The sequence below is a fragment of the Lycium ferocissimum genome, chromosome 1, assembly GCF_029784015.1.
Source record: "Lycium ferocissimum isolate CSIRO_LF1 chromosome 1, AGI_CSIRO_Lferr_CH_V1, whole genome shotgun sequence".
Taxonomy (NCBI): domain Eukaryota; kingdom Viridiplantae; phylum Streptophyta; class Magnoliopsida; order Solanales; family Solanaceae; genus Lycium; species Lycium ferocissimum.
Window position 1 is genome coordinate 2,067,609 of NC_081342.1, and position 17,236 is coordinate 2,084,844.

At 29.5% G+C, this 17,236-nt stretch overlaps 1 protein-coding gene across 1 annotated transcript; it reads left to right on the forward strand.

Moving 5' to 3' along the window:
• The first annotated feature begins 14,235 nt into the window (after positions 1–14,235).
• On the forward strand, positions 14,236–16,835 carry LOC132052479 (xyloglucan endotransglucosylase protein 1-like). Its single transcript, XM_059444077.1, has 3 exons — positions 14,236–14,600; positions 15,625–15,818; positions 16,329–16,835. The coding sequence occupies exons 1-3, from the start codon at positions 14,316–14,318 to the stop codon at positions 16,690–16,692; spliced, it is 843 nt and encodes a 280-aa protein (XP_059300060.1). The 5' UTR covers positions 14,236–14,315; the 3' UTR covers positions 16,693–16,835.
• The last annotated feature ends 401 nt before the right edge of the window (positions 16,836–17,236 follow it).

A 17,236-nucleotide genomic window follows, 5' to 3' on the forward strand; every position in this document is an offset into this window, starting at 1 on the left:
GTTTCGAGAAAAGGGGATGAACAAGTGAATTTAAGTTTGGAATGGGCCTGGGCTTGGGCCAATATACAGCTAGTCCAACGGTGCTACTTATGGACCCAAGCAAAACATAGATAGTTACACCGAAGGGCCTTGAAAATGGCTAGTGTTGGACTTTTGATCCTTCAAGGTCGAAAGTCAAATCGTTAAACTTGAAGTTTTGCCTATGGTGCAAGCGGGGTAACCTGTTTTTCAAAAAGTAAGAATGAAGGAACCAAGTCTTAACCTTTTTAGACGTTTTGTTATGATTGTATAGGCACCGATCGATGATATACTCTCTGAAAACATCTATAACACTCTTAAACCAATAAACCTGACCTCACGTACTCAATCAATTCTATGTATTTTTCATTACTTAGAAATTCTTGAGAGTCTGGTTGTTATATACTACAAAATTTGATGAATAAGGGGCTTATTTTACTATTCTTGTTCACTTTTTTTTTTTTTTTGACAATCTATTCTTTTTCACTTAAATATTAGGCTTTTAGTCATATTAGGATCAGTTTTTTGTGCGGATAGCCCTTCAAAGGCACTGGTCTTTAATTTTTACCTTTCGCCTAATATCATGAGATTTGGGGTTTGAATTTAGGCTCAGTCAAAAAAAAAAAATTCTCAAGACAGAGTTTTATAGCAAAATTAGGTCTATTCGGGCAAAGTTAGGCCTATTCGGATAAAGGTAGAGTTTTGTAAAATTCTAACTGAGAAAAAAAAAAAGGAATTTTGCCTTGAGGTAGAGTTTTGCCTAATGCCTGAAGGCAAAAACTCTGTCTTAAAGTAAAGTTTGTCTTATGCCTGAAGGCAAAACTTTGCTTTAAGTAGAGTTTACAGTCAAACTCTGTCTGATCAGGTAGATTTTGAAATCCTGCCTTACTAATTCAAACTTTACCTTGCAATTTTTTTTTTTTTTTTTAATTTTAACTGAGCAGGGTTCAAACCCGGAATCAAGGAATTTTTAGCAAAGGTAAAAAATTAAAGACCACCAATTTGAGGGCCAAAAATTAAAGACCACCCCCTAATAAGGCCAATCGTGCAAATTGTAGAGGTTATTTATTGGGAAAACTATTAACATAGTAAATTCTATTAAGTTGTATTCTCTAATTCAAATAATTTGCAATTTTATCTCGGTTGTAACGGGTGACTTGGCCTCTTTTTTATGTTAGAAACTTACAATCTATGATCTTTAGGTTATCTTATAGTGTAAAAAATACTTAAATATTAATAAATTTAAGTGGTAGATTATATAATTTGTCCCGTTCATCGAATAAGAATCTCTAAAACCTTTTCTAATAAAAGAACTTTATTGAGAAAAGAGGAATTGTTTAAATGGAAATGAGTTGGCAATTTCCCAAAAAGGGATTCTCTTTGCCATGGGAATCAAATCGTCGTTAGGAAAGATATTATTCTCGTGTCATCATGATTATACTTCTGTTTAATTACTAAACCTTATAATTAGAATTTTAATTGAACCTTATAAGAATCAAAAAGAATTTTTCCAAAAAAAAAAAAAAAAAAAAAAAAAAAAAAAAACTCTGCTGCCAGCTTTTAACTTTTTTGCTCACCAAACCTTAGTCATGAAAGCCTCCATCGACATCCAATATTATTATATCTGTACTCCTAAAAGCTCAATTTTTAGTTGGTTAATATTATAATAATTGTGTTGCAATAAAATATGAACTAATTATGCTAACATTAGTTAGAGTAAATTAGCAAAACACATGAAACGCTTTTTCTTTATTCATTTAAGTTGTAATGAATATCATTGTATGAATTAGTTACTCCTTCCGGTCCAAAAGATTAGTCGTTTTAGTTAATTGAATTTAGTTAAAAAATATTTGAAGTTTTAGAAAACAAGAAGTCATTTATTACTTCCTACACTTACTTTTTCAATTAGTAGAGTGTTAATTAAGTGAGATGTTTAACAAAAAATTAAAAATAATTTAGATAAAGTCTCTTATGATTAGAGTTATTATATCTATCTTAAGGGGTGTGCCGAACCGTACAAGAGGTACTAGGGTAAATACTTACCCCAGTGTTTACACAAATAATATAAATTTTACTATAGTTAAGTGATTTAATGAAGTGAGAATGGTTGTTAGTTAATCATGATTAGTGCTAAAAGTGTATATGCAAAAACATGTTATACATTTAATCTAAATATCTCGTGGGGATAAAAAAATTCTGACCCACTAGTGTATAACAAAAGCATTTTTCCAAACAAACATCTATTAGGGTAACACTATTTTTTGAAACCCAAGAAATTGGTTCAGTATACAAAAACTAAAAGCTCTTTGAAATTAAGAGTTCAGAAATTATTGTTTGTTAAAATTTCAGTAATTCATGTATATATTTTATGTTATACGTTTAAACTACCGAGTTCCATAAAATCATCGAATAATAAAATTTACGATACAAACATGATTCCGAAATTAATATCATGTGTTATACTAGTGGGTTAATAATGATCTCACTAAAGGGTTGTCCTTTTAGATTTAATTTATCTATCGAATAATAGTCCCACATAAACTAAGATAAAAAAGACATTTTAAAAATCAACTAGGTTAAAAAGTAGCTTATGCTTAACAGATAGCTTCTTCTACTATATTTGTACTTATTGAACCTTCATAAATATCAGTGGAGGCCTAACAATTGGTAATTTTGTCTCTTTCACTCGAGCAACTAGATAAATCAACAACTCTACTATACTCACTTTGTCCTATTAATCAGGGGTGGATAGAGAACATAATTAGTTTAGGATTCTGATATATAATTCTTTTTGCTTGTTGGATCTTAGATATAAATTATTTATAGTTACTAAATGATTTTTAACACAAATATAGAGTTTTTTCGCAAAGTTATAGAGTTGTGCCGAACTCATAATTATCACTGTAGTTCCACCCAGTTCATATAACGAAGTCGACGCGACATGACAAATGCACATTTTCTTGAAAAATTGAGGCTGATTATACTAGTTGTAAGCTTAAGTTCAAATTAGTATGAAGTTAACACACATAGAGAGAGACAAATACGCAACCAAACAAGTTGCCCTGACAATTTGACATTTGATAAGGATTTTTATCGAATGAGCGATGTCTGGTTCATTTTATACTCACGACCTCAATTTCAAAAAAGTAGATGTCGTGCTATATAATATATTTATTTATTTGTTTGTTTTATATTGTTATGTTACAAGCTACAACTTGCAATATTTTTTACTCTTAGTGATCCAAATTCCTATTAGATGGTTTTTCTATATTTTGCATTATTTATAAAAATAAAAAAAATAAAAAGTGGTCTACAGCTGCCAATAATAATTTAATATGAAGGTGAATTATTTCATAACATTTAAATCATGTGTGCCTACTGCCTAGTGAATTGCGATCATAAAAGTCATATTATAAGCCAAAAAGGCCACCAAATGTGGTGGGCCATGCTACATTGACGGCGTTGGGCTTGATTTGCTTGATTTTATGGGCCGCACTTACCCACTCAATATACTTTGTGTGGCCCGCTTTCCCTTTTTGCCATAATTTAATAAAAAAATTTAAAATAACCTAATAATACTACTTTAGACTCTATATTATAAAATATAAGGATATTTTTTCTTATTTATAAAATATACCAACAAAATTATAAAGTATACCAAATTTGAGTTTAATGGGATCCCACGATTTTAGGCTTCCTAAATCATTTTTTAAATGATATCCAATTTTAGATAGTGATAGTTATCAATCAACTTCTTCTTCTTTTTTAAAAGATTTTCTCTCCCCCGCCCCCTCCCTTTCTCTCCCCCTCTCCTCAATAATTTTATCTTATAAATTAATTTTTCAAAATAAATTTTCAAACCAATATTACAAAGTATTTTTTAGTCTGTATTTTATGAATTAATATATAAAAACTAGTTTGTATCATTTTGAGATATGTGTGATCACTCTGTGTTTGAAACCTTTATATATTATATAAACTGTAGTTTTCAAAAATGTTGAAAACTAATATATGTATGAAATGTGTATGAAATCTGCAATATATCACATAGATATATGCGGTACAATGTGCATGAAATGGGAATAAATTCGATATGAACTAATGTATGAAATGTTTATGGAATCTGGTTCGTATCAATCAGAAAACTTATTTTACATATATACTTTGATTAGATTTTATACAATTTATATGTACTTTATCATAATCAAAATATACATACAACTTTTGCACATATTTCGTACATAAAAATTATAATGAATTTATACAGTTATACATATTGCATTCAAAAATTGGAGAAAATTAAGGAACAATATCTCTTAATTTTGAATGGGGAGAGAAATGGATGAAATAAATGAAAATAGAAAATCGAGATATATATAATTTAAATTTGAATGGAGAGAGAAAAGTGGATAAAATAAAGAAAATAGTTTATTTAATGTGTTTTATTTACTTCTTTTTAATTTAACATGAATCATATATTTTGTAACAAATCTATTGATATATTTTATAATGAATATGCAATTGTAAATATCCTCTTACTAAATATGTTTTTTGCCATTTTTGATAGCTTCTTCTTGAATTAATTAGTTTTTGTCCTTTTATTACAACAACACTAATATATCAAGTGAAATTCAAAAGTTTTGAATGCTTGAGAGAGTAAATTGTAGAGAGATCCCTACCTTACGTAGACAAATGTTTTCGATAGGTCACCTCAACATAAAGAGAAAGTCATTTAACGGAAACGAGTTTTTGTCCTTTTATTATGTCTAACAAATTCCTTAAAGTTCTTGTGGGGCATTATGACCTTTAAGTAAAAATATCAACTTTTCATAATGATGCATGCTTTCCCCATCTTTTTCTGTTCTTTTCTTTTCTTTTCTTTTTTAAGTGGTTAAATTTGTCTAACTTTACTAAGAACCAATAAGTTTCACTGCTAATTCTAAAGCTGCAGAATACATAATGAATTTATATATTGGATATGATTTGTCAATTTTGGGTAAATGAAATTGACTGTTGTTTCACTTTGCAGAAACTTACAACTAATCCAAGTGACTTAGTAGGGGAAAAGGTCGAAATATACCAAAAACATTCACGAATTGTGTTGCATTTGTACTCTTAATAACCTTTCGATATATGAAAACCCCCACTGTTATCTTATATCTATAATATACTCCTTTCATTAACGGTCTTTCGCCCTGAAAAAATTGATGTGAGTTGGCTAATAAAGTGAAGCCACATAGAGGTGTATTTGGCCATTTTCAAGTGTTCAAAGACATGCTTCAATCAAATGAACAATTTAACCATCAAAAGATGTGGTGCGAATGGATTTTTTCTTCCGTTAATCGAGAAATATACGAGTTCGACAGGTATGAAAAAAAATTTGAGCGCTTCCCCCGAATGGGACCCTTACGCCTTGAATCCTTTATATAGTCGGATTTGAATACGAATATTTTAAAACCGAAAAAGAAAAAAAAAAAAGAACAATATCTCTTTATATTTTAGTCTGTTCCATATTGAATGACATAATATTTTTTTAAGAAAATATTTAGTCTTAATATTTCTAGTTTATTTTTAATAACATGACTCGTTGGGACTCACCCTGATATAAATATTCACTCTTTACTCTAAAACTTGTAGGGTAATATAAAACTTCTTCAATTAGGGTCCTTATAAAACTGATCATCCTACCCAATTTTCCCCTTTCTATTAAGTAGAAGTGCTTTTTCAGTTTGTTCCTGCCCATGGATTTGGTAGCAGATGGTTGGGACAATGGTTGTATAGTGAAACCAATTAGGGACACATCTCCTGTCTCCCGGAGAAGCAGCTTTCATTGGGCTATAATATAATGCTTCATCCGTCTCATTTTAAATGACACACTTTATTTTTTTCAGCCCATTTCTATTTTTTAAAATTATTTAAGCCTTAGCACCCTCATTTATCTTTAGTACTATGATGACTACTAGTGGAGCCACCTGCCATAAAGTCATGGTATACTGACTACTGAGACTGAACTTCATCAGCAATATTCAGTTTAATTATTTTTCCATTATTTTTCTAGGAACGAAAAAATTTCTCAAGCATTATCCATTTAGAAATAAATAATTCAAAAAAAAAGTTTTTTGGACCCACGCTAAGCCTGTTATACGAATTGTAAAACGGTTTTAACTTATATGCGGACAGTTAAACGAACCGAATATGAACGGTAACAACGGTTAACCGTTCAAGTTATAATTGTTTTGAAATATTTTATAATAAATTAAGATATATGAACTTAAACCGTTGAAATGAAAATTAAAAAAAAAAAAAAAAAAAAAAAGAGCGTTGGTTGGTACATATCTTTTGTCAAAATGGATTTTACATTTGCAAAAATACTTTGATTAAACGGCCATTTTGTTAATTTTTGGCCCCAATTTTTTTTTTTAACACTTTAACCCATCCCCCATATATAAATACCTTCAGATTTTCATTTTAATTCACACCATTCAACTTTCTTCATCTTTCTCTCAAATCTCAATCTCTCAATTATAATTATTTTGCAATAACTAGCCACAAAGTCTTATTATAGTTTCAACTTTTAATTATTAATTTTGCAATTATAATATTGTTGGTGGAGTTGGTGATTTTGCAACAATCCGAAGTAGCTTTGGTGGATTTGCAATTCTAATTTTGACTTTGAGAAAAATCGTTTGGTACCTGAACTCTATAAATTTTTTGCAATTTAATTCTAGCAATTTAATTTACGCAATTTAATTTACGTAATTTAATTTGTTGTAATTTATTTTCTTGTGATTTATTTGATTGTGATTTAAATTAATTCTATTTAATAATGTCAAAGAGATTAAGACGTAGTTTATTGTTAATGTGTTTTGAGGAAACATTTGTGGAAGAAACACCTAATGTAGGTATTGATGTTGGTGGATATATTTTGTAAACAACATTTTGATATATTTTAATGAAGACTTAAATGATGATGATGAAACACAACCCCCCGAAAATCATAAGATACATGTCATCACAATCACATACTATGTACATATAACTCATATATGTAAGCCATTTTTGGAAATTTATGACTAAGAATTAATTAGTTTTTTAGTTTTAAGCAAAGCTGCAAGGATGGTGGAACGGGTACACTAAATTCTCAACGAGAACCAAACATATGGATATTTGGGGAGAGCAAACGGGTTCAAATTCATTCAAATGACGAAGACCCACGAACCGGTAGAAATTTTAAGTATGACAAGAAAAAGAACGCGTAGAAATAGCTAAAATGGTAGCTTATGATTGTTTACCATTTTCCTTTCCATCGGGTATGGGGTTTGTTACTTACATTCAACGTTGTTATAATCCGTTATTTGAGGGTATTCCTAGAAGTACTTGTAGCCGATGTTATAGATTTGTTTAAAAAATATAGATTTTATTTGCGCCACGTATTTAATTCTTTAAATTGTAATGTTTGTCTTACTTTTGGGTCTTAGTATTAACCATTTAGATTTTTTAATTACATGTCTTGTGGGTTGATTATGACCTTTAAGCAAAAAGAATTATAGCTTTTCATGACGAAGGAAAAGGTCGTCACGATGGAAAATTTTTAGCCGATTCAATATCTACTATTATGAGATTTTTTTAACATTTATAGAAAAACTTTTCTTTTTTAATGTTCTTAAATTTGTCTTTAAAAAAAGAAATAAACCCTCCTCTAAAAACCAAAGATAAGTTGTCACATTTTAAATTTAATTGTTAAAGATGGTCTGAGCATTTTGATGATACAAAAAGTAAAATGAATTTATATATTGGATATGATTTTAAGTCAAAATTTAGACCTAGGTAAAATTCAAATAGAAATTGACTGTTTATTTCACTTTGCAGATTCCCATACAACAACTTCACAACTATAATCCAAGTGATTGGTTAAATTTTAGTAGGGGTTAAAGAATGTATTGAACTCTTAGAAAATTTTAATAATGCAACTCTTGCTTTTTCTAGACAATTTTATCCCACGAACCGCATTTTACTCTTAATAACCTTTTACAAGAGTATATGATAAACCCGATTATCAAGTTATTTTTGAAATGATAATCAAATATAAGAAGTATTTTTTTCCCATCCCAACTTTATTTATATTGGGTTCTTTTAAATCCTTGTTTAAAATCGTCTTATACTAAAAATTGATTAGTCAAATTTATACATTTTTAGCTAATAACCATCTTTAGTGAAGCCGAACTCGCTATTGATGATGAGTTTGAAAAGTTTTACTCATTATTGTTCAAAGACATGCTTCAATCAAATGAACAATTTACATTCACATCTTCTAAAACTTTGACGAATATAACTTTTATTTGATGCACCCAAACGTAGATATCAACCAATCGTCTTAGCATGGTGGAAGAAGTACAAGGCAAGCTATCCGATTTCAAGAATGAAAGATATCCTTAATTCAAGTATCAACGTGGCTTCGGAGAGCGCATTTAGCCAAGAAGACAAAGAATTGGAGACCATACCATTCATTATCCGCTTCTTTAGCTTCCTAGGATTCGAGATCGGATTAGATCGGAGCGACGCAACCAAAACTCGAGAAGCAGGAAGGCGAAGAGGAAGAAATTGAAAAAAAAAAAGAACAATATCTCTTTATAAATTAACGAAATGGTTCAAAATTGGTGATTTTATTATTCTACTATTTTTGTACATCATGTATTATTTGCAAGTTAAAAAAAAATATTTTTAAATGTTAAAATATAAAAATTAGCTCTTAATATTTACTCATATTTTTACTTTTATTAAGTTAGGAATATATACCTAAAATATACTAAGAATATACTTATAAGATATAAATATATATACTCATATATAAGTATATATAGTATATACTTGTAGTAAGTATATATAGTATATATAAAACTTATACATATATTTAATATATTAAGTATATATAGTATATATATATATATAGTATATATATTAAGTTATACATATATTTAATATATATTAAGTATATATAGTTATACACATATTTAGTATATATATTAAGTATATAAGTATATATAGTATATATGTATATATATTCAGTTTCTATATTTAGTATATATATTAAGTTATACATATATATAGTATATATATTAGTTATACATATATATAAGTATATGGACATATATATGTTGTATAATATATATATAGTATATATATTAAGTTATACATATATTTAGTATATATATTAAGATATATAGTATATATAGTATATATGTATATATATATATATGCTTCATACCTATATATATATATATAATATAGACATATATATACATATATATTATATATATTAAGTTATCCACATATTTAATATATCTATATATGTATATATATTAAGTTATATATATATTTAGTATATATATTAAGTTATACATATATATAGTATATATATTAAGTTATACATATATATAAGTATATGTAGTATATAAGTATATATACTATATATATTAAGCCATAATATATATATAAGTATATGGTTATACATATATATGAGAAAAATGAACTTCAGATAACGACATCAGCAATATTTAAACTTTAATTATAAAGTTATTTTTCCATATATAAATTTAATATATATATATAATACAAAAAAAAAAATAAACATATTTAAACACTCAAACCGGACCTGTTTCTCAAGCATTATCCATTTAGAAATAAATAATTCAAGAAAAAAGGTTTTTGGACCCATGCTTGACTACAATTTTCTTTTGTGTGTTAACAAAGGAAGGTTCACGATAGGTTAACAGGTAATAATAATTGGAACAGAACAAAAGAAAGAGTGATGGGATGAGCACTTTGCTTACACTCGTCAAGTTTTTTTTTTTTTTTTGGAAATCTGTCGAATGTCAATCAATTTCATGACAGCTAGTAGCTAGCTAGCTAGGAGAAAAAAATTCCTGGATTTTTATGACATTATTGATGGTATGATATTCTTGCTTGCTATTCATTGTACTGTTGTTTGCTTGTCCAATATGGCATTGGCTTAAATCAGCATATACACAGACTGTTTGAAAAGTTTAGTAAAATTATAGTAGTAATGATGAATATTATTGCTTGCAAACTGGAATGATGTTGGCAGGCATAGATAAAATCCCCTTTCTGATTTGGGGCCTCAAATAATACCCTCACCAAGAGGATAGTAAGCTGAGGCGGAATCAAAATTTAAAGTTTGAATTTGAGATTTTAGATTAAAATGTGGGATTCAGCCGAACCTTTATACTATACTCTAGCCCCGCCCCGGTAGTTATAAGCCAAATATTGACTAGTTTAAGTTCATTGCTCAAGTAATCATTCAATCATTGAAAATTATGTAATAAAGTTATCTTACTTATCCTTTGTCACATGAAAAATACTTTTAATTTCTATACTTAGTTCGGAACTGACAAAGTGACTGACACCAAAAATTCGACTAGCGGCACTTAAATGTAACCCAAAATGCGCATAGATAAACCAAAAATTACTTATAACCTAATTTGACTAGCTTATAATTTTAGTCAAACACCCTATTAAATTAATTTTACATAGAAATACAAGCTTACTAACTAAAAATAATTAGAAAAAAACAAACTTGCCCTTTCTCGTCCTAAAATACTCCTTGTTTGCAAATAAATGAAAGACTACTCATTTTTTCTTGTTAGAACGAAAAGGAACTGTTGTTAGTGAGAATTCATATCTCATAAGTAATGTACCATCTCTTCCCCCTCTACTGATATCAATTAAAAAAAGAGATAAGGGTCAAAAACACATCCTAACTATCACTTTTTTTTAATTTCATACCTAAACTATCATAAGGTTGAAAAACTACCTAAACTATTACTTGAGGGCTAGCTTAAATTTTCTAAAAAATTTGTCCACATGGCATAAGTAATGCTATGGTGGCACCTACATGGAAACTCAAAAATAATATTTTTTTATAAAAAAATTGTATATTTTTTAAAAAAAATCAGCATTTTTTTTATAAATAATAATTTTTGTATAAAAATATCAAAAAATTTAGAAAATCAGTTGAAAAAATGGAAAAGTTGAAAGACTAAATAATCAGTTTTTTTTTATTTTTTATAAATAACTTTTCCATTTTTAAAACTATTTTCTATAATTTTTGATATTTTTTTACAAAAATTATTATTTTTCAGTTTGTTTTTTTAAAACAAATACGTTTTTTTTTAATTTCTATGTAGGTCCATTGTGACATTATTTATTCCGTGGACAACACTCAATATTTTTATATAAAATGATATCATTCATTAAAATTGGGAGATCTAACCTTAACTCAAAAATAATGATAGTTGTTTTATCTTTAAAAAAATTAAAAAGATCTACCTTAACGTTTTATTTTTGCCTTTATTCTTTGGGCGGAATGGAAACAAAAACGAATTTAATGATACATGGAAACAAACGACCTAAAGAAATTATCTACCTCATTAAGGAGAATTTCAAAAGTTTGTGGTCCAGGAATAACGTTCCATCATAGTCATAGATACTCTCTCTTCTAGAGAGGGAGAGAGTGGTCCAACGGAGATGGAAAAAAAATTGAGAATTTAGTGAAATAAAATATGAAATAGGAATCATGCAAATGAGCAATATCACTCAAATCTCTGTATATAGGTATTTTTATCTTGAAAAATGATCACGTGATCTAATTTTTGCCATAATCTACCTGATGTTGCTAAGACAATTTCAGGAAAATCAGTAGCACTATGGCCTCAATCATCAACAGTATGATCATAAAGAATGAACGATGATACTTATTAGTACTCGAAATTTATGTCAAATTAGACAATTTAATTTTAGCAATTACTCCGTAAAAATTAAGGTAAGAATTATATTAAATGATTAATAACGAGCCGAATCCATATTGTTTTTTATGTATGAAATAGAAGAAAGAGTGTGAATAGATTCTACATTAAAAAATAGGTATATGTCTCTTTTTCTCGTGAAGAGCTTCCTATCATGATGAATCTTACGGTATATCGGGGGTGAATATATAATGCAGCTAGCCATTTTTGATGTTTTTTCCCGCTTCTCACAACTGCTCTTTCGACGCCTTTGAAGATCTGGTGGTAAACTGATTGTCGCCCCTTTTCTTATTTTTTTAAATAATTGAGTTTGCCTATCTTTATGGCATAGATTGTACAAATTTGTGAAGAGAAATGGACGTATAGTATGAGATAAAGCGGCTTACTTAACTGTCCGCCACAAAAAATACTACTTATCTTCCGACTTTCATGCGTTAAACATTTTCTTTTCCCATAAAGGTAGATGTATGGTCTGCGTACATCTTACTCTCCTCAGACCCCACTTATGAAATTATACTAGGTATGTTGTTGTTGTTGTTTCATGTGTTAAACATGTCATAAATATATCACTTAATCATGATTAAATAACAAATTAAATGCATACACGACAAATACATGTTCGACATTCATAGATATAATGTAAATATCAAAAACGAGTAAATTCTTACAGTGATTTTGTCTGGGTCCTGTAAGAAGTTCCAATTAATATTTTTAGAAACTAAATACAACAGCTGTCAACAATTAATGATTCATGAACAAATTAAATCAGCGCAGGCTGTAAGATAGATAGAGAGCTACTTTTGGGGGTCCATTTAAAAGTGCTTTCAATGGTAAAAAAAAAGCTTCAAGCAAGGCTCCTTTATTTCGTACTTCGATTTTTGGATGGTTTGAAGAGTTGTTGAACTAGGTTTATGAAGAATATAACGTAGATTTAGATAGTATATAGTGCTGTGCAAAGTACAAACAAGACACTGACAAATTAAGTGCTTCTCCTTATTTTCTGAACAATTTTTTTTTTTTAAAAAGAAAAGATTTGACTTGACTTATATTGTAACAAGTTCCTCTTTTCACGGAACAAAACTTGGTAGAATTTTCTCTAAAATGATCTTTCTTATTGGATTTTAAGGAAAAGCAAGATAACAATTTTAAGTGTTTGCTTTTATATTCTCTGATTTCTTTCGGTAAATTACTGCGACGTTCATGACAGAGGGTGTGTTAAAGAGAAGGACTAATAAGCTTCTATAAAAAAGATACACACTTTACACGCATCCGCATCGAAAAGAATCGAGAAGAAAGTAAAAATATTTAGAAGACATAACACGAGTTTATACTGTATGCGCATATTGGGGTCGACGATGGCGTTGTCCTCTTTCCTAGCAAGTAGCAAATGGGTAAAAATGACAGCATTTTGCCAGTGGTTAAAGTTGTAGGTCTTATCAACAAGGTCATAAGAAACTTGCTAGCAAATTAAAAGCAAAATAAGTTCAACTAAAACCCCAAGTGCTGCATCCTGCTCTTAATAAAGTATATTTAATAGAATACTATCCACTTATCCTGCTCTTTGATTTATTATACTTTTGTCAGTACAATGATCTGGTTGGCTTCCACTGACTAGTCCAATCATACTACAGAGAGCACACAGCAAAGGCCTAAAGGGGGCCATACAATTTTTTTTCATGGAGGATAGAATCATCGGTGGAAACTTTATCTCTAGTTCTTGAACAACAACCCACCCCCAAAAATTTTCATTCTTTTACTTTTTCATGTTTAAAATAGATTGTGTACACCTCAATTATTTTATCAAATATTTATTATTTTTTTACCGGTACATATAATGATCAAGTTGGAATTTTCACTAAGAGGACGAAAAAGTAAACACATTAAGAAGTCAAGGAGATATATAAGATATCCACAGTATATGCATAAAGAATATTTTTGACCTTATATATGCAATGTAATTTTCCAGCATAGGAGATCCGAATGAAATCCCTTGCGCCCCTAGCTCCGGCCTTGAGCACAAAAATTGAGTGACTTTGTCCCTCAAGGCTGTGACAAATTGGAAAAACATCACTGAGCTTTTTTTTTTTTTTGCTTTTATTATAATTTGAACCTTAAATTTTTTTTAAATTTTTATCCATTTCATTGACTACCAGATCACACCTTGAAGTATCTTTTTTGAAATTATTCTTAACAAACACCAAAAGAATTCTAAACCATCCAATGCCAAAACAAAAAACAAAAAAAAAAGGCTCCAGCTCTTATGTTATGCTAAGCTGGCACCAGTTGTTGCCCATGCTTCCCACCATCCCGCTTCCCAAACACCCCCAAACTCAAATAAGTTCACAAGCTTTTTGCCCTTGTCTTTATTTCTCAGCTCCTTCTACTCACTATAAATACTTGCCCCCTTCAAATCAAATTCCACACACAACCAAAAATCACACATTTATTCTAAGTTCAAGTAAATTGTAGCTAAAAATGGGGTCTTTTTCCCACTATGGGTTCTCAAGTATTCTCTTGGTTATAGCAATTTTGTTTAGTTTTTGCATGGTTTCTTATGGTGGAAATTTCTTTCAAGAATTTGACTTTACTTGGGGTGGCAATAGAGCCAAGATTTACAATGGAGGCCAACTTTTATCTTTGTCTTTGGATAGGCAATCTGGCTCTGGTTTTAAATCCAAGAAAGAACATCTCTTTGGGAGAATTGATATGCAAATCAAACTTGTTGCCGGAAACTCTGCTGGCACTGTCACAACATATTACGTAAGTACAATTAATTTCACGTATCTTTGTTGAACTTTGCCCCCGTACGAGAGTATTAAAGTCAGAAATTTATTTTTTATCGCATTAAAGTGAAGGTTAAAAGTTAAAACTACTTTTGGCAATATTATTGTAGGTTATTTAGTGGAAAAGAATGTTTGTGAAAGCTACTTGAAGTTCAATTTTCCTTTTAAGTAAAGGACACTTTAAGATATTTGCAATGTTGAGAAATTTTTAAAATTTGAACTCATGTCATATTTATTTAATGATTCACAAGCAACTTGTTTAATTTTCCATGTAGAAGTAACCACAAACTTGCCTACTATATATGCATGTGACTATTTTTTATGTGGACACGAGCTTTTCTTTTTTAGCTGTTATAAGTAACTTTTATGTGTGATAATAATGATTCCCTATTCCCTTTCCTTTTATTTTCATTCCTGAAGCATATTACATGTCAAACTTTACAAGTTGTCAACTTCTTTCTCATAATATTAATTAGACTCTTCTTAATCTACTCCAAGTTAAAGTTTTACATACCAAAAGTATAAAAATATTGACACAATCAACTCACTAGTAAACTAGTCACAACTACATTTTTGAAACTATACTGGTATTATAATTCTTCATAACATCAATATGTATAATTCAAGTTTTTTACTAATACTAATGATGTCATTGATAGCTTATGTTGCTTGATCCTCTTAAAATAGAGTGTCACCTATATCGAATCCTCCAAAAATGCATAGATTTTAGATGATTGATACACATGCGATGATATTTTTGAAGTGTCTTGACCAGCATAGTTGACGGCCATCAAAGCCTAATCGTGTGTTGCTCCAGTGCATTTTTCTAACTATTTTTTATTTGTTTATTTTTTTTGCAGTTATCTTCTCAAGACCCAACATGAAATTGACTTTGAGTTCTTGGGAAATGTTATAGTCGACTGACGGCCATTAGAGCCTAATCGTGTGTTGCTCCAGTGCATTTTTCTAACTATTTTTTTATTTTTTTTATTTTTTTGCAGTTATCTTCTCAAGGACCCACTCACGATGAAATTGACTTTGAGTTCTTGGGAAATGTTACTGGTGAACCTTATATTCTCCACACAAACATCTATGCCCAAGGCAAGGGAAACAAAGAGCAGCAATTCTATCTCTGGTTTGACCCTACCAAGAACTTCCACAGCTACTCAATCATTTGGAAACCCCAACATATTGTGTAAGCAAATCACTCAATATTTATCTCTATACTATAAGTAATTAATTAATATATTTATATTATATGCTTTGGAGAATAAGGGGATTAATCTCACTATAATTACTGAGTTTTATCCATTATGACGATAAAGTCACAGAACTATTAAATTGACCTATTATTTCAACTGTGGAACTTGAAACATAGAATTTGAAATTTGAAACACAGGTCTAAAGGGTTTTTCAAGTTTTCAATCATAATTTTAATTGTGTTATCATATCCAAATACCCTTTTTCAACATAACTTCAAATATTACGTTTTTTTTTTTTTCAAATATCGACCAATTCATATCCAAACGCCTACTTTAAAGTAACCAAACTATACAATGAATTGCTCAAAAATACAGCTGACCTTTACTCACTATAATAATAAAGTTGTAAAACTCTTATTTCTAATATATTAAAGTAATTAAATTTACAAATTTTCCATCCCAGTAACATTTAATTTCTCATGTTTTCATTTTATTTATTTCAGTTTCTTGGTGGACAACACACCCATAAGAGTTTACAAGAATGCTGAATCAATTGGTGTGCCATTCCCAAAGAACCAGCCAATGAGGATTTACTCAAGCCTTTGGAATGCTGATGATTGGGCCACAAGAGGAGGCCTAGTGAAAACTGATTGGACCAAAGCCCCATTCACAGCCTACTATAGAAACTACATGGCCCAAACCTTTAGTACTTCACAATTTTCTGATGAAAAATGGCAAAATCAAGAACTTGATGCAAATGGTAGAAGAAGACTAAGATGGGTTCAAAAGAATTTTATGATTTACAATTATTGCACTGATATTAAGAGGTTTCCTCAGGGTTCTCCTCCAGAATGTAGAAGATTTTGAGTGGCTATGTAGTTTGGTTTTTGTGAAATATTCTTTTATGTGTTTGTGGTTTTATTTTGATAAGAGTATGGCCACCCAAATAAATTAATGTATTTTTATGGTTTCATTTTGTATGTTATATGAAGCTAGTAGTTCTATCTATTGTCTAATTTATTTGATATCTTTTATCTTAGTTTCAATATTAGTAATCTCTTCCCATCCCCTGCCTCAAAAAATAGCATTTACTGGCTACTTTACGACCCTGTTTTTAAAAAATATGAAATTTCAAATAACAAAAATTGAAAAATGGTTGCTTTTGAATTTTATTATAATCCCACAACCCTTGTAACATACAAAGGATATTAGAGAGCGAAATTCCTTGAGAATGGATCTTTACGGCCGTGCCTACGTTGTACTTGAGAAAAATGTGTGCCAAGTGGCATGATAATGTGGCGGGTCATCACGTTACCCATTAATTACTTTTGCTCTTAACTCAACTTTAAGTGTTTGTACTACTTGTTTGAATGTTTTAGGGCTAAACTCGTTCGAAACTAACCTTACTTAC

What these genes read in the sequence shown, in the direction of transcription:
- LOC132052479 (XM_059444077.1), top strand. Translation starts at nt 14,316, where the DNA reads ATGGGGTCTTTTTCCCACTATGGGTTCTCAAGTATTCTCTTGGTTATA. An exon ending in GCACTGTCACAACATATTAC is followed by an intron (nt 14,601 to 15,624) that starts GTAAGTACAATT and finishes ATTTTTTTGCAG; the next exon opens with TTATCTTCTCAAGGACCCAC. An exon ending in TGGAAACCCCAACATATTGT is followed by an intron (nt 15,819 to 16,328) that starts GTAAGCAAATCA and finishes TATTTATTTCAG; the next exon opens with TTTCTTGGTGGACAACACAC.